Below are 20,939 nucleotides of genomic sequence, written 5' to 3'. Positions count from 1 at the left end.
TCCTGCTCTATATTTGCCAGCACTTTTCATGGCCCTAAGAAATAGTTGTTTACCAGCCTCAAACTGTAGCCGAGAGAATAGCATACCAACATAGCCTTGCTTGTTGCAATATTGCAGCAATTGTCAACAAGAATAAAGACAGGGTGCTTTTTTATGTTGCTTAAAGCACTCAAACCTTATTTTAAGTGAAACATTCTTTCTTCTTCAGCTGACCATTTTACGGATGTCTCAGGTGTGCTTCTTTGCCCTTCCTGTCTTACTAGTGGTTGTTTCTTAAAGGGTAAATAAAAGTGATTTCTCAATCTACAACTGAAGAGGAACACGGCTGGAGCAAAATAATCTCACAGCCTATTTCTTCTGAGTTACTTTTAGCTGTCACACTGCTATGAAATCTAGGACACCATATACATTTGCTTATACCAGCTTTGAAAAAATAGCAAACCCTTTACTACTTAGAGTAGGCCTCTTCAAACTGTGAACTATCACACCCAAACCAGGGAATGTATGCTAGCTCACCATGTTTAGGAAAAGCCCCCAGGAAGGCATGGGGGAAAGGGAGATATCAAGTCCTTTGCAGACTTCCAAACATGGCTGGCAGGCTGTGAGCAGACTGATAGGTCACAAGCTAGACAAGCTCGTATTATGGAACAGCAACACATATTCTGGTACCACTTTTCCTGGCTGTGAAGATAATGAACAGCACTCATGCTGGAGCCTAAAGAGGTCATACTTCTTCCCTATCCATGTGCAGTCTTCTTTCTGTCCCTTAAAAAATCTTGTGTTGGTCCTGGCTAACGAACGCAGCATAGAGTTTGCTAAGGCAGAAAGGAGAAAAGTTGCCCCCAAAAGCACCCTGACCACGTGTTCAAAATAGCCCAGTAGAGGAGGATGAGTTAAGATCGACCCTCTTGCCAGCAAACACTCAAAGCTAACACGCAGACACCAGCGGAACACACGCAGCGACCGTCTTAAGGACGGCCCGGGGCCGGGAGGGCAAGCAGGGTACCGAACCGCTCAACCGGGGCCACGTAAATTGTAGCTAATACAGAGGTATCAGATTCACCCTTCCCACGTCTGCAAAATCACAATGCAACACCAGTGCTGGAACGAGCCGCTTAAGGAGCAATTTAAAGAGACAACGCGACCTGAATGTTAAACTGGGAAGGGGAATAGTTGCCGGAGACACACACTAACCACGTGGGCAATATGCACTCAAAGCCCAAATTAGCAGAGTACCCTCCAGAGCGCGGCTATGAGCACCCCAACTACACACAGGAAATCCCCCAGATTCCTCCCCTAAGCAGCGTAGCGGTGCTGAAGACACACACCCCACACACACACACCCGCAGAGTGTCCGATTTAAAGTCGGAGGAGCGTTTGGAAATCAATTCGTTAGCACCGGCTCCGGATTGGAGGCAGGGAGAAACACCCAATCAAATTAAGTAGCGGGGAAAATAGAACGTAAAAAGAGACAAACAGTGGTGTTTTACAAGTCAGGCTGCTTCAAACGCCTTGCTTAGCAGCGGAGCAGCCGGGGGCAGAAAGGAACGGAGCAGAAAGGAATGCCAAGGAAAGCGAGGCTCACGCAACGCAACTGGCTGTAACAGAAAACCTATCCTACGCAAATTAAACAATAGTAGAGAGGACAGCAGCAGACAAACAGAAAAGAAGGTGGAAACTTCTCTGCTAAAGGTCCTCTTCAAAGTTGGCTCCATGTGGTCGTCGTAGCTGGGCAGACGGACGGGACGACTATCCTGACTCGCGACGAGACGACGGTGAAGAATGAGGCCGGGGAGAGGCTGGCGCTGCAGCAAAAGGCTGCTGAACACGCCCCCTCTGAGGCACCTGGTTGGGTGCCTGCCGAGGGGCGTGGGCGCCAGCCAGGTGAGGTGGAGGCAGGGGGCTGACGCCCCCTGCTAGGGACGGTGCTCGGACTCCCGCCCACAACCACTCCCCTCTCTTCCAGGGAGGAGAGTCTTTATGCAACAGCAACACATATTCTGGTACCACTTTTCCTGGCTATGAAGATAATGAACAGCACTCAGGCTGGAGCCTAAAGAGGTCATACTTCTTCCCTATCCATGTGCAGTCTTCTTTCTGTCCCTTAAAAAATCTTATTCAGTAGCTCTTCTGCAGCACTCAAAGGGAGTGATTGTTAAGTATAATTGTTCAATTGACACTGAAATGGAAAGTGCCTGTACGTATATTGCTGAAAAAGTTTAACAATGGAAAATTCCATTGAAGCACACTGAAGCTCTCTAAGCTTCTGAGTTGATAATTAACTGTTGGTGTTCTCTGCTAGCACTCATGTGAGTGTTTAACCTTGGATCATGTGATTAAGGTATTCAATTGCAAATCTCGATTTTTAAATGGAGTTGCCTTTGCCTTTTGTTCCCAGTGAGATAATGATATATATACAGGAGCTGTATAGCCTTAGGCTGGATGCAGGCTAATGCAAGCTAGGGGAGAGACAGACCTTTGATTTTTGCTCTTCTCGTAATTATGTTATTCATTTAAAAATAGAAACCTATGCTTAGATAAGCGTATGCTTTATGGAATTATTTGGATGTATCACTGATTGTTTCTGTACCTGTTTTGAAGAAGTTCTGGTTAGTAAAGCTCTGAATCACAATTATGTGTCTGGACAATTTTTATTCCAAAAAGAGTGAGCTTTTATGCATCCAATTGCGTCATGCTGCACAATATTGATATCTGCAATAGTGATGGTGCACAAGGATAGCCTAGGGCAACCTGTGGTGGTCTACAACTCTTACAGTGATCTTTGCAATCAGGTCTTTAGAAGCCAAACTCATAACATTAGCCATAATTCAACTGGATCAACACTAACTTAGTTTTCACTATTTCCCCACTTCGAACAAATCCACCACACATTGGAGGATTATATCAGTATTAATGGCTTCAAGTTTTGTTGCTCATCTTGGCAGGGCTGATCTTTGATAGAGACATCAACTAATGTAAAATGTGGTGGTGGGGACAGGGACTTGCAGGGAAGTCCATAAGTTAATTGGCTGCTGCAGTTTAGAGCATTTTTCATACACGACGCCAAAAGTTGAGCATCACCTGTTCTGCTTGTGTCATGTGTGAATGCTGTCAATGTGGGAGAGAATTCCAAAGGAGAAACCAATTTACACTGCAGCCCATTCTTTAAAGTAGCTTGTGCACACAATGAAAAGAATCTACATTGGCTGCAGTCATTTGGGCAGGGGAAAACAAACACATATTCCTGGAACACATAATTAAAGGGACCTAGGCAGGAGCAGCTGGCAGGGCAGGGCAGGGGGGCCAAGCCACCCTTCCAACAGTGGTGTGGCTCTTGCATACTGGAACAACACAGAGTGGGGCATGGTGGCAGTGAGAGCACTTTGGCAGAAGTACCAGTTTGGCTTTGTTGGTGTGCCCATGTAGTCTTGATCTCATCAACACCCTGTCTCCACACCAGTCCAAGGAGCAGCAGCAATGAGCCCAGCAATGAGCTCCTGAGCCCATGTTAAATGTCGTTTCCCCCTGCCCTGATAAACGTCTAGAGTAAGTTACTGATCAGAGGGAAGCCTGTAGGCCAAAGATAGCAAGCCATTCTGGGGTTGCGCTCCAAAATCAATCAATCAATCTGGAGGGCACTGTGTTGGCTGACCAAGTATGCAGTCTAAAAAGTTTCCAAGCCATTTAAGCCAGTTTAGACACACTAAGGTTAAGGCTCCTAAGCCAATTTAACACTGGTCTAAGTGCATCATGATTGAATACCTGGTTTTCTGCACACACACACAGTGGTACCTTGGTTTACGAACTTAATCCATTCCAGAAGTCCATTATTAAACCAAAGTGTTCTTAAACCAAGGCGTGCTTTCCCATAGCAGCAGGGGACTCAATTTACAAATGGAACACACTCAACAGGAAATGGAACATGTTCTACTTTCAAGACAAAGTTCACAAACCAAAACACCTACTTCTGGGTTTGCAGCATTCTTAATCCAAGTTGTTCATAAACTAAGCTATTCTTAAACCAAGGTACCTCTCTCTCTCTCTCTCTCTCTCTCTCTGTGTGTGTGTGTGTGTAGTTATTTACAGATGAACACACACCTGTTTGTTTATTTGTTTAACTCAGTTACATCTTTGTGATGAGGGTAAATCAGGGTCATCCAAAAAGCTATTTATTTACTATTGTGCACTGCTATTTTTTTATTATCATTTCTGAATGCAACTGATGTGGTGGAAAATATCACTCACAAAACAAGGTACTTCAAGTTGACGTTTCCCTATGTGCAGAAGCACCTTAGCTGTCAAGATGCTTTTCTTCTACTACTTTGTGCATCCTACTTATCTATAGCTTATATCTTTCTCATTTATCCTTATCTGTATCTCAGTCCATAGACTGCATTATATTTTCTATCTGCCACATGCATGTCAGAGCTCAGGTCCAAATAAAACCAGTTCAACACATATATGCTGCCTGCAGCAATTTTAGTTATTAAATACTTTGCCAGTGACATGCCAAACAAAATCATAAACCCAATACAATTGGGGTACTCACAAGATTGTGATTTTTTTGTTTCAACCCAACAACAAAACCAAATTAGGAAGCGTTGACCTTATGGGCTGGCGGTCAGCTACTACAAGATGGCTATGATTTAAGCAGAAAGTATGAATCTGAAGAGTCACAAAACAAAACATATTTTTTTTCTAGTTGCTGATTTTTTATATCTGCTTTTGACATTGTCGTCATTTATGCATGAATGTGCAGTAGCTTTCATCCAATGTTTCAACACTGAATTTTACCTAAAGCAAAATCTTAGTATGAATATCGAAGCTCCTGCTCAAGCCGAGTGTCCAAGGAATTTAAGGGAAGCAAAAGGCATTTAGATAAGGACAGCCAAATAACATCAATGCAGGTTTCCTGATCAAGCTGTGCTGCAGATATCACCTGACTCTCGGCAGCACTGAGGGTGTCCAGCTCGGAGTCAGGAGCTAGTGAAGAAACTGTTTATAAAAGTTGTCAGCATGGGACCCAAGTTGCCACTGAAATTCACTCAAAGTGAAATTTCAAGGTGAATGCAAAAGTTCCTGCTTGGCAGACATCTGGGGATTTTCAAAAGAAGGCGTCTAGCAATATGAATTTTCAAAGGAAGCAAAAATATTCTAGCAGTAGATATAGATATATGGATCTGATGGACAGTGATACAATAGCAAGCCTCCAATTCTAAGAATGCACATTTCCCTTCTGCAAAAATTGTCACCCCCAAATTAGAGGGATAGATAGATAGAAGGACAGACAGACAGACAGACAGACAGACCTTAACTTTTCTATATTTAAATCTGAAATTGGAGTATAACCGGAACATCGTAAGTGCATCCTCAAACAGACAAACACTCACCACACTGCCAAAAATGAATCAATTTTGCTCAAACCTGTGCAGCACAGCTTCTTGCAGAAGTTGCTATTGAGAAAAGAATGGCAAGCACTTTGCTTCCTTCTCTGCCATTTCCTCTAAAGGGAATGGAGGTTTAGCTGATATGGCCCACAGAGAAAGAATTTGAACCAGGTCAGAAGCAGGAGAAGCCAAGATAAATAGAAAGAATGATTGCAGAATGGTAAGATACCAGATGCACATGAGCAGGGGGGGGGGAATGAACAATTGCCAGCATTTCTCCAAAAACAAACAGAAAGCATCAAAAGTCGATCATGTTAAGCATGTGAAGTCATGATGGAACACATGCCATTATGAGAAATAGATTGGTCTTGAGCTCTGCCAGACTAGAGAACATGTTCCAGGAACAGCAGCTGAGATGGCTTAATTACAGAGCTGGGTATTAGATGGTGGCACTGTAATCACCACCATAAACTGGGAAAGAGGCTATTTTCAGTGTGAAAATATCAGAATGCTGTGCTTTCTGCCTTCTGTCCATCATTACATGCATGATATATATAAGCCACATGCAAAACCTTCACTGAGAAGATTAAAGCATTTTGTATGGTTAAAATCAATCCTTCTTACTGTCTGGTTTAAAATGAAAATATGCTATAATACCTGCTATGCAGAAACGTTCAGATACATTTAATAGACATGACTGATATCCTCTTAAGGCCATCGAGGCTAACAAATGTTGATGAATATGTTTTTTAAAAAACAAATCCAGATTATTTGCACTTCTTTCAGGATATATTGTCTTCACGATCCACACCCAGTTTTAATTACATTGAAATCTTAGAGCAGTATATTACTTCACATTTTTAAGGTCACTCTAACCATGACCTGGGAGCTTCATATTGGACTAGAGCTGGGCGATATTTGGTTTTCAACATCATGATATATCACCACCTAAATATCACAATATTCTATTATATCACAATGTCTGAAATAAGGATGGAGCTATGTAGAAGCATTGGTTGGTTTTACGTTTTTCCCCACATTGTGATTTTTGCATAACACACACACACACACACACACACACACACACACACACTAAGTCACAATATATTGCCAGGTCAAAAATTATGACATAAATATCATGATATGGACTTCAAACCGGTTTTGGGTGATATAGCACCCAGCTCTAAAACACATCACGATTTGTTATATATTGCCAGGTCAAAAATTATGAAACTGATATCACGATATAGACTTCAAACTGGATTGGGACAATATATCAATATATCACATAACCCTAGTGTATGTGTGTGTGTGTGTTGCTGAAAAAGTAGCTGGGGTATAACTCTTGGCCTCTGCACCCCATCTGCAATCTAAATCCTCACGCATACACACCAAACTGCTATTACCACACAGGTTTTCCACTTTGGGGTTAATAGCACCTTTGTGGCTAACAGAGTCATCTGGTGCTCTCTTTAATGTATTTTCAGTGATAGGAAAATACATTTTTTGTTCTCCAAGGCCATTCAACTCCTCTCTACTATCCTTCACCAACCTGGTGCCCACCATAGGTGTTATAGGCCAAAACATCTGCAGAACACTAGGTTGGCAAAGACTGCTTTGAAATCATTGATACTATTTTGTTTTGGCTTCTGCAAAATAAACAGCAATTTGGCTGGTTTTAGCTTTTGTAACTGTAACTGTGAGCTTTGTTGGATGGTTTCCTGGAATTTGATTTGTGGCTGTCCCTGGTCCCTTCCAGACAACCTGTTTACTGAACATTCCTCCTGACTTGTTTACAGGGAGGTAGCGGCTATTATATCAAGCCAAAAGTTCCATTTTCCCATCAGTTTCCTTACCACAAAATGTTCCGTTTTGGTGAGAGGTTGAGTTTGTTGCACAAGAGCTCCATATCAGCATTAATTGTGCAATCTGTATTTGTCAGTATGGGACTGAATCCCACCTGGAAAGAATAATGGTCTAGAAGCGCACTCTGTTGGATTTTACGGCCAGGTTTTATTGTTTGGCTATTGCTGGGGTTGGTTTTCTTGATTTATGACTTTCTTGAATTATGTGGTATGTTTTAGCATTGTCCACTTTACTATTCACATCACCTAGAGAGTACTTCGTATTAGACTACTCATAATCTAGAATATATTTATTAGTTTGTTTGTTTATTATTGGGGGTTTAGATTGAAGTTGCAGTGAGGGGCAAAAGGTTGCATCTCCTCCTCCCCACCCACCACAGTCCTACGTTTTCAGTGAAAGAAAGGCTCCCACATCACATCTAGGGTAAAGGGGTAAAGGGGACCTCAGACCATTAGATCCAGTCGTGGCCGACTCTGGGGTTGCGGTGCTCATCTCGCTTTATTGGCCGAGGGAGCCGGCATACAGCTTCCGGGTCATGTGGCCAGCATGACTACGCCACTTCTGGCGAACCAGAGCAGTGCACAGAAACACCATTTACCTTCCCGCCGGAGTGGTACCTATTTATCTACTTGCACTTTGACGTGCTTTCGAACTGCTAGGTGGGCAGGAGCAGGGACCGAGCAACGGGAGCTCACGCCGTCATGGGGATTCGAACCGCCGACCTTCTGATCGGCAAGTCCTAGGCTCTGTGGTTTAACCCACAGTGCCACCCACGTCCCTTGACGTCCCTTGACATCTAGTTTGACTATATAAACAAGCTCATTCAAAGAAAAGTTGGGTGACACTGTAATCTTTGGGGGGGGGGTGATTGCTACTGCTTCACAGAGGGGATTGGTTTTCTCTCTCCCGGTTTTGCATCTTTTTTTTTGAGGGGTGCTCTGTCCCCATGCGAGCTACCAGAATTACTTCACTCCATTCGCTTGCATTGGATTGGGGTGAATATATTGTGGAACCTCCTTTTCTAAACAGTCATATTTTGCGTACTCTGGAAAGGAAATCTAAGGGTCAAAGGCTCACATCCAAATCAGACTCAGATCTTCCAAACTCCCCGAGTCTGAACTAAGCTTGGATGAACTCTCCCACCATGCCTACTGGAAACCCAGTCTGATGTATGGTACATAGTCTTCAGATGGTAATTTAGGAAACTGTGATGATGTTTTCAGATGACAATCCAGGAAGCAGAATAATCACTACTTTGATTGCTGACGTATTAGTACATCTCCTGGTATGCCCCGCAGAGGACCTTAAGGTCCACAAATGACAAGACTTTGGAGGTCCCAAGTCACAAGGTAGTTAGATTGGTCTCAACTAGGGCCAAGGCCTTTTCAGTACTGGCCCCGACTTGGTGGAATGCTCTGTCACAAGAGACTAGGGCCCTGTGGGACTTGACATCTTTCCACAGGGCCTGCAAGACAGAGCTGTTCAGCCTGGCCTTTGGTTTGGACTCAGTCTGACCCTTATGTCCCGTCCCCCCCTTATGGTTTTGATCTATGGGCTACTATTAAAATGAAGCTGCATTTTAAATTGTATTTTAACCCTTATTTTAAATTGCTCCCCCCCAATTATGTTTTTATTGTAATTTTACTGGTGTTAGCCACCCTGAGCCCGGCTCTGGCTGGGGAAGGCGGGGTATAAATAAAAATATTATTATTATCATTTCTTCTTCTTCTTCTTCTTCTTCTTCTTCTTCTTCTTCTTCTTCTTTTTATGCACACAAAATAATTCTGCTCTTGTGATGGAGCTGCTCCAAAGTGGGTATGACAAAAATGTAAGGAAGACTTTGAGATATGCAATACGTCAGCAGCATTGATGGAGAATGCGGCATTGAGTTTAATGACTGGTTGGAAAGGTCAATGCCATCAATGAGAAATTATAAGGAACTGCCCATAGTTCTTTGATCTATATGCCTGGCATGATTATTTCCCATAAAATTAGCAGCAAAGCTAACCTAGTAAATATATGTTGCCATCAGTTATGGAGAACAGAATGTATGGATTAACTGACTGACTGATTGGACAGGTCAATTGTCTCAAGTAGGGACCTGCAATTACAGGGGACTACCCACAGTGCACTTCTTTCTTTCACATATCTAGCATAACTATTTCTTGTAAAAATGAGCAGCACAAATTTAGCACATATATTCTTGAGTATTGGGGAACAGGCTATTTGCCCTGAACCCCCTAACATACAAACACACACATCTATACAACAGTGAGGGGCAGCAATGCTCAACCAATCTCCCATCACCGGTGGCACTGGGGTTTGCCCAGGAAGGAGAGGAGAAAGGTGTTGATAGCAAGACTGCCATGGGGCAACTAGACTGCAACACCAGACAGGCTCTGACAGTGAATTTGAATTGTGCTTACCTTGCCACAGTCACAACCCTCCCCCCTCCTGGTAAATTGCAGCAATGCTGATGATGAAAGGCCAGTTTGGCGATGGTGCCCCTCTTTCCTACTTCACTCTCTACATTAGAGGTAGTTAGACAGGATGTCATCCAGATGACTGAGCTTAGGAGGTTTCTAAGTCATTGGGTTAAAGCAGGGGTGGGAACCTGTGGTCCCTCATCATGAGTTCTGCAACGCCTGCTTCTTGCATTGTCTGGCCTGTTCCCACCTGGCCTGAGATGGTTGTGCTTTGGCTGAATCAAAGCACAAAGGCTAATTCTGCTGCTCAGGATGCCTAGAAATCTTCAGAGTAGGATTTTGTTTAGGAGCTGCTGCTTGGATTAAGACTTAGCATTGAAGATGTATTATTTTTCTGTTATCTGGATTAGGTTATTATTGTTATTATTAGAATTTATGATGGATTATCAGTGGACTCTGATTTTATTGTATGTTTATTACAGTATTTTTAATTAGCAAAAAAATTATAGTGATAAACAGTAAGCTAAGTCTTGTAAGTGAATTGTGTAAACTGTTTTGAGTATGGTATACTATGGAAAGGCAGCATACAAATACAGTGATACCTCAGGTTAAGTACTTAATTCGTTCCGGAGGTCCGTTCTTAACCTGAAACTGTTCTTATCCTGAAGCACCACTTTATCTAATGGGGCCTCCTGCTGCTGCCGCACCGCCGGAGCACGATTTCTGTTCTCATCCTGAAGCAAAGTTCTTAACCTGAAGCACTATTTCTAGGTTAGTGGAGTCTGTAACCTGAAGCTTATGTAACCTGAAGCATATGTAACCCGAGGTACCACTGTAAATTGCTGGGATGCTGGGATTTGTAGCTCAGCAACAGTGTTGGAGCAACATGTTGGCTACCCCTGTCATACACAATCCCCTACGTTTGTTCTAAATGTTTCTAGTATAATTAACATTGGAATAAACTTAGCTGATATATTTATTATCTACTTGTACACCAGCTCTTCTCCTTCACAGTATTTTCAATAACATTACTGAGTTCTGAAAACTACCTTGTATTTCCTAACTGCTTATATTCCTGCCAAGTCCAAATAAACCACAGAACTATTATAAAACAAAATGCAGAGTTATAAGCCCCAAAGTATAAATAAATTTATATGCTAAAATCAACAGATGTGTATAAAACAGATATATGCATAAAATTAGCTACAATGAACCCAACAATTTCCTTAACTTTATTTCTGTTCTTTATTCATAACCTTTATTAAATACTGCTCATTATTTTCTTATTATAGACTCAACCCCAGATTGTCCTCCTCTGAAATTTTAGCAAGATTCATGTGGCTGCAGCATCTGCAATAAGCATTATCTACATAATGTTGCATGCAGGGCTTTTTTTTCAGCCGGAACTCACTGGAACTCAGTTCTGGCACCTCTCAGGTGGGCGCCATTGCTGTTATAAGAGAACAAGGGAGGCATTTGTGGTGAGTTCCAGCAGCTCACCTTAGAAAAATAGCACTGGTTGCATTGTTAGATGTTGCCTTCCCATCAGCAGGAAGCAACAGCTTCCTAAAAGATGTCCCACAATAAATGGAGGAAGATTGCTAAGTACAATTTGGGTAGTGTGTCATAAGCAAACATCCTACACAGTTCTGGATAGTCAATTCTGTTCCAGAAAGGCACAATATACTATGTATAGATTCACACAATCACTCACAGATATCATGGAAGACATAACAGCTTTAAGTTCTACCACCTTTCACATTAGAACACAAGGATGGAGACCTGCCCACTCAACATGTTACTGAAGTCCAACTCCCATCAGTTGCAGGCATCTTGGTTAATTGTTGGGCATGCTGGAAACTCTAACCCAACTATATCTGCTGGGCCACACCTCCCCCAGCTCTGTTTTAACACATATATGAATGTATACACTGCATATTGCAAATCAAGAAGGGAGTAAAATGAAAGCTAGATGCGCTCAAAGTGACAGTCTTTTCCACCCAAAAATAACATGCAAAATGTCTAAACATCTAGCTAGGATTTTTTTAAAAAAATATTCCTCAGTCATTCTTTCCAAAATGAGTTCATGATAGTCATGAATCAAGCCCACAGTAGATCTGGAACTGATGACCAGGCAGGAATTTTACACTCGCTTCTGATACTTTGAACTATTGTGTTCTCATAACAAAAGAAAATAGGTCCTGTGAGACACAAGCCTACCCAACCCTCAATAAATCTACATTGTATTCCAGTGCAATGCCTCCTTGGTCACACAATAAAATCTCCAATCCCCATTTCTTTCTGAGTATAGACTGGGAGGTCATGGATACTGTAGTCAAATGAACATGTTACTCAAGTCAAATAAGTATGTTTGAACTAATATATTTTTGCCAGCCTCCCCCCATTTGAGAAATTGGAAATGCCCTTTCTGTGACATTTTGCAGAGGGATTTCCAAGTCAACACATCCAGGAAATGTAAATTTGGGTGTACATATGGGAAGATAACTGGGAAGCTAATAATTGGTGAAACTGGTTATATACATGTGTGTATAGAGGAGATGTAAGGTTTTTAAGAAAAATGCTATATATTTGCTAAGTATATTATGTTTTATAGGTTTCATACATGTTATGAATGCTCTTAACAAATTGGATATTAGTTTAATAAAGAGTTGTTTCTTCTAGTTCTGATAACTGTGTGCCGCAACTGTCTTGTTCTGATAACTGTGTGCCCCAGAGTGTTAGTTTGTTTGCAGTACATACAACATTTGCAAAAAGAAAAGATGCTTGTTACCTTTCCAACATACTGAGGATCTGGTCCAAAGTGCTCTTCTAAAACAAAGAACTGGTTCCAAACCCATCCACGTTTGGGACGATGGTGAACTTCTGTTTCCCCCTCTATATGTTTGGTTTGGTTTCTGGTCACCTTGATGGAGCCATGATGTGCAGTTCCACAACACCTCTGCACAAAACAGAGACAAACTAGGACTGGGCAGATACAAGATGTGCTCGTAATTCTCATTGTAGGATCGCTTTCCAGTTCAAGGTGTTTTCTTCCCCTTTCACCTCTTTTGCCTTCCCGCTATAATCCGTTAGTAGGCTCCCATGGAAGAAGGAAATAACTGATTTAACAAAACAGTCCAGAAAGTTTCTTTTAGCCTGTCCATGGTTCAGCTCCTCGTTGGTCAGAGACTGGGTTCATTTACATCATGAATAGCAAAGTGAGGAAGAGGCTGGGGTTTATTCTGTGATCTTCACAATTGACTGTTGGAGCCACACATTTTATATCTAATGGAAAGAAAAGGAGAAAAAGAGAGAGGGGAGAAAAAACACTTTATCACATCACTAAGAACAGTAATTTCAGATTTTTGACCTGCAGTAATGATGTACTTATTACCGCATTAACAGGTTCTGCGAAGAGATTGCCCTGCAGCAACCAACATTCTTTTTAACCTTTTATAGAAACTGTGTGTGTTTATGCATCTTAAAATTAGTGTAGTGTTTCAATAGGTGCAGATGGCAAGAGTGGACTAGCACAATATCTTGCAAGTGTGTGAAGCTTTGATACAGGAAATTTATTTTATGTTTTATTTATGAAGATTTATAACCCATCCAGAGCCCTGCAGCGCGGGCCAGCTAATACAATTTCCTTATCTCGTGCATTCTTCACAAACCTTGTCAAGTAGGCTGCTTTCTAATCATGCTCCCATGAGTGCAGTTCATGCCATTCCATCTCAAGAGAGATTAGTAGTACCAGGGAAAGTGCAGAGACACTCAGAACAAATACCCTGGGATGTATCACACTTTCCACATTAGCACAATATGGCTGAGGTCTATAAAATCATGCCCGGCGAATCGCAAGCACTTGTGAACACCTTGTTATTTGAGTGATCTTGTCTTGTTGGGCCTGTGAATTGATTTGCAGCCCACTTGTTTCAGACTAGACCCTTCGCCCTTGCCACCAGGAGATGACTCCTTGGCCATCCCATCGTCCTATGTCACAAAAAATATAGTTCTGCTAGTTCCTGCTGACAAATCATACTTGTCAGGGCACATGGGGAGAGAGAGAGAGACTCAGATCCTTGGACACAAATTTCCTGCATTGGAATGTTTTGAGTATTGATACACAGGGAATGCATGCAGAGCACTGTTTCTTTTTCATGAAGCATTTTTTGGGGGAAAGGGCAGGCTTTCTGGGTTGGAGTTGGTCTTAGCAGCTGTAAGACCATGGGCAGTCAAATTAAGGCCCGGGGGCCAGATCCAGCCCAATCGGCTTCTAAATCCGGCCCACGGACAGTCCAGGAATCCGCCTGTTTTTACATGATTAGAATGTGCCCTTTTATTTTAAAGGCATCTCCGGGTTATTTGTGTGGCATAGGAATTCATTCATTTTTTCCCTTCAAAATATAGTCCGGCCCCCCACAAGGTCTGAGGGACAGTGGACCGGCCCCTGCTGAAAAAGTTTGCAGGCCCCTGTGTAAGACTATGCTACTGCTCCCTACTCCAATACAACAGGAAAATGATTATTACATGCACACACATAGACAAACATACACAGCACCTGGTTGGGAAAAGAGAATTCAAATATACATACGTGTGTGTGTGTGTGTGTGTGTGTGTGTGTGTGTGTGTGTGTGTTAAAAAGGAAAAGAAAAAACAACCACCACACTGTGTGGAAGACATTTTGTAATTCTGAGAACTGTATTTACTAGAACGTCAACCACAATAATGTCATGGATCTATACTAATCAAAAGCTCCTGTAAGAAATCAGGGAGGGTGAGGGATTGGCAACTGTGTTGAAAACAACTCAACGGTGATAAGGGGAGGTGGTAGCTCTTTTGGGGGTATGACATCCCCACCTTTCAGACCCCAAACACACTGTATGCCCCCCTCTCTCTGATGCCAGGTTGCTGAGTACTTCTAGGAAACAGATATTTCTGAGAGAAGATTATGGAAGTGTGTTGTTTTTGTGTGTGTGTGTTTGGCAGGAGAAGAAAGATGCCAATATTCTGGAGAGAGACATGAGAGTTGGGAAAGAAAGAGCATAATACTCTTGTCTTCCTGCAAACACACACACACAGAGATGCCTTAAAATCCAGCAAAAGCAAATGCTGCAGGAAACAGGTTGTCATGCGCAGGCCTCCTACACCCATGGGTGCCATTATCTTATGGTAATCACACCTCTGCCCTTCGTAGTGAATTGTTTAACAATCTAATGTGACAAAAGAAGGGGAACCTGGAACGAAGTTTGAAGAAACTCATCTTTCCAGGGTACTCCTGGTCAGGTTCTTGAAAACGAGGAAGACAAGTCACAGGAATATGCAGGCCTCAAAGTGCCCCAGTTCCAGCATGGCTTATGAATTTTTCTCTCTTGTTCTGTACACATGCTTCAAAATGAAGATTCCCACTGGAACATGAGGCGCTTTTGCAGTGTTTGTACCGCATCCAAGTACAGTTCCATCAGGCAACAACAGGGCAGAGAGCAAACGCCAGCTCAATCCTTTTCTGCTAACTGCTAATTAAGGAGCAAAACACCCCCAGAGATGCACAGATTTTTCCAATACAAAACAAGTTACAACATAATTTTGGCGCAAGAGCTTCCGCCAAAAGGAAAGAGGAAAAAATAATTATCTGGATTTACATCTGTATAAATTTGCTTGTGCCACTTCACACACAACAACCCCCCCCCCAAGTTTTTCTTTCCACATAATTAGTCTTATAGGATTGATCCTGCTAAGACTCAACCAGGACTTCACAAGTCTGTGGTTCACTGCTGCGTTGGGTGGGGGGAGGGAGGCTTAAACTAAAGATGAAGCTAGCAATATTGATTGCATGTGATCTGCTTTCCAGGGAACACAAAATACTGTATTAACCCAGATCACTTAATCATTTGAAACCAGTATTATATCTGAGGTGAGTAGAGCAAGGGCTCAGTCACATCTCCCTATCCTTTTCCCAATAAATATTCAACATATTATTATCAAAAATAAAACCAGCAGCACTCAAAGGTTACGAATGGGAGTTATTTCAATCACTGCATGGGTGAGAAGATCTTAAATAATTCAGCTGTTCTACTTTCCTTTTCCTTTTGCACAACCAACACAAAATTACTTCTCCCTAAGCCAAGAACAAATAGAATATGAACACTTGATATTAACTTCTACAAAACGCCATGGAAGAGACACCATTCAGTTCCAGTTCTCTTGGACAAACAAGACTTAATAGATAATCTACATCCTCTTCTTTCATGTGCCGGATCACAAATTACACAGAGGCAACATCAGAGCTAGTAACCTGGAGACAGGAAAGCAGTTCAGTAGACCCTGGCAAGTTTTCCAGAGGAAACAGGCCAAAGTCAGTAGTGATGTGTTAGCAACTCCTCGTGTCATGTGATTTTGCTGGGCTGAAAAGTTGCAGTATGCACTCTGACCATCTAGATCAGCCTTTCTCAACCTGTGGGTCCCCAGATGTTGTTGGACTACAGCTCCCATCATCCCTGAGCTCTGGCCTTGCTAGCAAGGGGTGATGGGAGTTGTGGTTCAACAACATCTGGGGATCCACAGGTTGAGAAAGGCTGATCTAGATGGTGCTGCTGCTGAAGAGGAGCAAGGATCTAAACTCTACTACCAACAAACTGCTCTGGTGATGCAAGAAGTGCACTTGGGCCTCACTGTCACAGTCCCCAGTCTAAGGTCTGCAGCACCAGCCATGGCTCCCCTGATAACAAGTATAGTTATGTGATGCATCAGTTTCCAATCAGATGTTCTCCCCACTCACACTTGATATCATTTGGCATGAAACCTAACCATGTTGTGCAGCAAGAAGACAGAAAATAATAATTGTTGTACAGCTCTATTACAATTGATAGAAATGTATATAGAAATTCACATAGACAGTAAACCTATACGAAGTGTCCTAGGACAACTCGTACTCCAGCTACTCCACATGCCTTTGGATCCAAGTCCTTTTCAGATAACCAACACAGTTTGACTGAATATTTGAGGGATCCTGATATCATTGACAAGCTTAGCAACATACGGTACTTTGTATGCACATTACATCTGATATCACAATCTATTGAATGTGCTGAAATAAGAGTGGGGCCCACCTGCCACCACAATCCTGAGTCCTCCCAGTGCACATTTATTGCCAGACACCTCATACAGAACATGTGTCAGAGAGAAACACACTACGAGCAAAACGTTAGGGACCCAAGGACTTGGACTGATATCACTCACCAGTTATCCCACTCAGCACTGCCTTCTACACTGTCCCAGCCTGAAGACACTATTCTCCCAACATTGTCAGTCTGTGAGGATGACCCTCCTGTACTTCTCTTGCTCCACACCTAGACAAGACCATGCAGAATCGGTTTTGGACCCTTTAAATCAGGTTTTGGGAACTTTGGGCCCTCCATAAATTGCTGAACTACAACTCCCATCATCCCTGGCCATTGGCCATGGTTGCTGTGGCTAATGGGAGTTGTAATTTAGCAACATCTAGAGGTACAGTAGTTCCCATCCCTGCTTTAAACTTCTCTCAAAGTGGTGGAGTCACTGGAAGGGAATGCCCTGCCATGCTTCTTAACCCTTCTGAAAACTGATGACTCTGTCCTTTCACACATCAGTCAGCAGAAATCACTGGGAGCTATCCAAGGTTCTGATGTGCCTTGCCTTGTGCTGAGCCACACTTGGACTTCTAAATGCCACCTTGTGATATGCCTGCATCATCTGCAGGCGCCTAACTTCAATAGAATAAGGTACAAAGACATGTTACAGTATTTGGGGAAACTACCGGTACTTCAAGAAGAGGCTCCTGGGAATGTAGAAGCACAGGATGGGGGGATGTGTAACCCTTTCCTCACTCATATTTTCCCTGCTCCAATCACCCCTTCACGGTATCTTTGCACCCACAAAGTTTCAGATTTGTTTCTCTCATCCACCTTTCCATCCATGAACAGATTCAAATGACTAAGCTCAATTATCACTATGTGGTGCATTCAAAGACCATTATACCAGTAAAGCTTTTGTCTGATTGCTCTGTGTTATGGACAGATCACGTTTTTATAGCAGTTTGAGGATACTCTCTTTCCCCTCCCTCCTTTGTGTTTACTTCACTGTGTGCTAAAATTGGTCTTGTTGCAAAATGGAGCAATTTGGCAGCTGCATTACCACTATTCAGGTGTAATACGTGAATAGGTGAACAGACAGGTGAATAAACACAATCTTAGAAGTATTGTACAATGAAACAAATGCTATAATATGCATGCTTGGCTGATAGTTCAAGAGCTGGCTGTTCTGCTTCTCTCTGCAATTTTAGGCTGAGTATTGAGGTTCCTGCCTGGGAGACAGAGGGATTTTCTGCACCTACCAATATTATACTGGCATGGTCGCTGGAGTTTTTCCAGATTTGGGGGGCATGCATACATACAACGCCATTTGTATTCAGCTAGTATCACAGAATAGTGCACTCAAAAAGCTGCTTTTCTTCTATTGCAAAAAAATTTGACTTCGATTTGCAAGCTCAGTTCAGAAGATATGTGGCTGATAGAGATTGTGGCATTGAGTCAAAGTACTGCCATGAGCTGCAGACAAAAGTTTATGACAATAACCAAGTTTGCCCTAGCTCAGGCAAACACATAGCTCCTTTTCTAATCTCCTACATTCCCACAAGATTAGAATTCCATAATGCTAGGCATTAACCCCCTGCCCTCCTAAAAAAAAAAAAAAAAGCTGAGAAAGGGGTATACCTGTTTGAGAGCTCTTAATTCCAAGATATATTAATGGGTAGAGGAACACAAAAAAATATAAAGGGAGTGTGACTACAGTCAGTGGACTTTTCAATTTGGGCACAACCAGTCATTAGAATGGAAAGAAAAAAAACCCTCTAGTCACTCTAATAACAGTGACATGTGACCAAAGATTCAGACAACCAGCTGCAATTTGACTCTTAAAAACATCGTCAGAAACAATAACTATACACCTCAAATCTTAAGTGCAGGAAAACACGGTACAGTGGTACCTCTGGTTACATACTTAATTCATTCCGGAGGTCCGTTCTTAACCTGAAACCGTTCTTAACCTGGGGTACCACTTTAGCTAATGGAGCCTCCCGCTGCCACCGGCGTGCGATTTTTGTTCTCATCCTGAGGTAAAGTTCTTAACCCAAGGAACTATTTCTGGGTTAGCAGAGTCTGTAACCTGAAGTGTTTGTAACCCAAGGTACCACTGTATGAGCGTGTGCACGTAAGGAGAAAGCAAACACAATGTATACAAAGAAAGGTTATTCTTGCTCTAAAAGATAACATAGAAACAAAAGCAAACACAGTTACAGTCACAATTTTAAGGCAGCATTCTTCATTGGTGGCAGAAACCATCTATAGTGCTTTATGAACAAAACCTCTCATTTGCATTTTGGCAGGTCTGTGATTTTGCCTTGCTCATCTCAAAAGGAAGATACTACAGGACTTTCATGCTTCACATTGGCATGAGGACATACATCCCATTGCTCCCTCAGATCCTTTATACCGCAGTATGTAATTAGTCAGTTGCCCATTGGAGGAGAGTAGCAACATTTTTCTGCCTACGCTATACTGCTGATCTGATGGGGATCTAGATATCTAATTGTTCTTTTGCCACATCCTGTGGGTGCACGAGAGCATGAGCTCAGTAAGCAGCCAACACTCTCTGACCTCCCCAAAACTTTGTGGAAGCAAATCAGGATGAAAGCTAAACAAACAGGTCATCTGGAAGTGACCCACATCTGCATTGTACTCACCGTGTTTGGGTGTCAGTATGAAGAACAAGCTTACACTGAATACCGTTGCTTCACTCCACATGTAACCGACATTCCATTAGACAAATCCAAGTCCAAACGTTCCTTCTCAACTCCACGTTTTGATCTTTCAGTGGTTGCTTCTTTTCCTTGTTCACTGAGATACTTCTTGCGAATGGGCATCTGTGACCATGCTAAAAAGAAGAAATAAATATCATATAGGCAACTGTCTCTTTGAGGAAGGTCTTGAGAATCCATTATAATATTTCTTTCCCCTTTTTATGGAACAGTCTACACGTAGGATTTCTGTTGTTCCTTGATAATTATTTCTTGAATGAGGTCTCTTTGTGTTTATGCTGCTTGATCAATTTTATGGCATATATTCTGCCTCTGATGGATCACAGCAGTTCAAACTGCTTAAGATTTCTAATTCTACCACTGATAATACCTGTGGTTTTTGGAGTTGTGTGTGTATGTGTACATGATGGGGTTTTTTTCCCCTTTGAAAGAAAGAACATATGCTACCACTGAGCCAACTTTTCTTTTCTTTTTTATCTCCTGGGAACCCTTGCAAAATGAGTTCCATATCTCTTGTGTTGCTGCAGGTTGGAATTAAAATAAATAATTAAATAAGTTGATGGAGGGGTACCGGAAGGGAGGGATAAAGTTCTTCTTGTGCTGCTGAAACTCATTAGAGTATACTGGTTCCTGCTTAGCGAAGCAGTGAGACTCTAATGAATTCCCAGGGACCCAACTCTAGCATCGTGATGCAAGCTAAATGAAGCTTTGCAACCAGGAAAGCACAAAGGCCAAGATGAACTGTAAATCAGCTGGGGTTTCAGAGGGCTTTGGAGCTCACCTGTCTGGTCAGACACCAGCAAGACACTTCCAGGGTCCACACCACATACAGACATACAGTGTCAACTGGCTGGTTTGCCTGACTTTCTGCAGCCACATTCCCCATACTCGCCAAGACTTCTCCAAGGAAAATAGGTGTGTCCTATTCTATTTCTATTATTATTATTATTATTATTATTATTATTATTATTATTATTATTTTACCCCAGCCACTCTGGGCAGCTTCCAACAAATATAAAAACAGAATAAAACATCAAACATTTTAAAACTTCCCTGTGCAAGGCTGCCTTCAGATGTCTTCTAAAGGTTGTATAGTCCCCAGGAAACGGGGATGTCTGGTAACCCTACCTTACAAGATAGAACACAGGGTTGCACTGGTATGTTATTGAAAAGCAACTTCTTGACAGTGGAACGTGTACTCACTAGGTGGTTTGGGGCTGTTGCATTGCCAGTTTTCCCCCACCCCTCCTCAGTGCACCAGTGGAATGTGCAACTGTGAAATAAGCTACATTTAGAGCTGGGGAGGTAATTTTTTCAGAAGGCAGGATAGTGTGAAATGATTGGAAACCATTAATAGTTATATTTAAAATCCAATCCTGAAAAACAATAATGGTGTCTAAGTTCTAAAGA

At 42.2% G+C, this 20,939-nt stretch overlaps 1 protein-coding gene across 5 annotated transcripts in view; it reads right to left on the bottom strand.

Moving 5' to 3' along the window:
* The window catches only part of CDH18 (cadherin 18), a 625,894-nt gene that overhangs the window by 193,705 nt on the left and 411,250 nt on the right, over positions 1–20,939 (bottom strand). For 4 of the 5 annotated variants that reach the window (XM_053397117.1, XM_053397113.1, XM_053397116.1 and 1 more), the window contains 2 exons: positions 19,455–19,645; positions 12,471–12,964 (listed from right to left, as the gene is read on the bottom strand). In XM_053397117.1, the coding sequence (XP_053253092.1) occupies positions 12,471–12,698 (228 nt within the window). In that variant the 5' untranslated portion in view covers positions 12,699–12,964; positions 19,455–19,645. The remainder of the gene's footprint in view (positions 1–12,470; positions 12,965–19,454; positions 19,646–20,939) is intronic. The other variant, XM_053397118.1, reaches the window with a different exon arrangement.

This window comes from Podarcis raffonei, chromosome 7, assembly GCF_027172205.1.
Source record: "Podarcis raffonei isolate rPodRaf1 chromosome 7, rPodRaf1.pri, whole genome shotgun sequence".
NCBI lineage: Eukaryota > Metazoa > Chordata > Lepidosauria > Squamata > Lacertidae > Podarcis > Podarcis raffonei.
The sequence above is the reverse complement of the archived record's forward strand: the minus strand, read 5'-3'. Positions and strand labels throughout refer to the sequence as shown.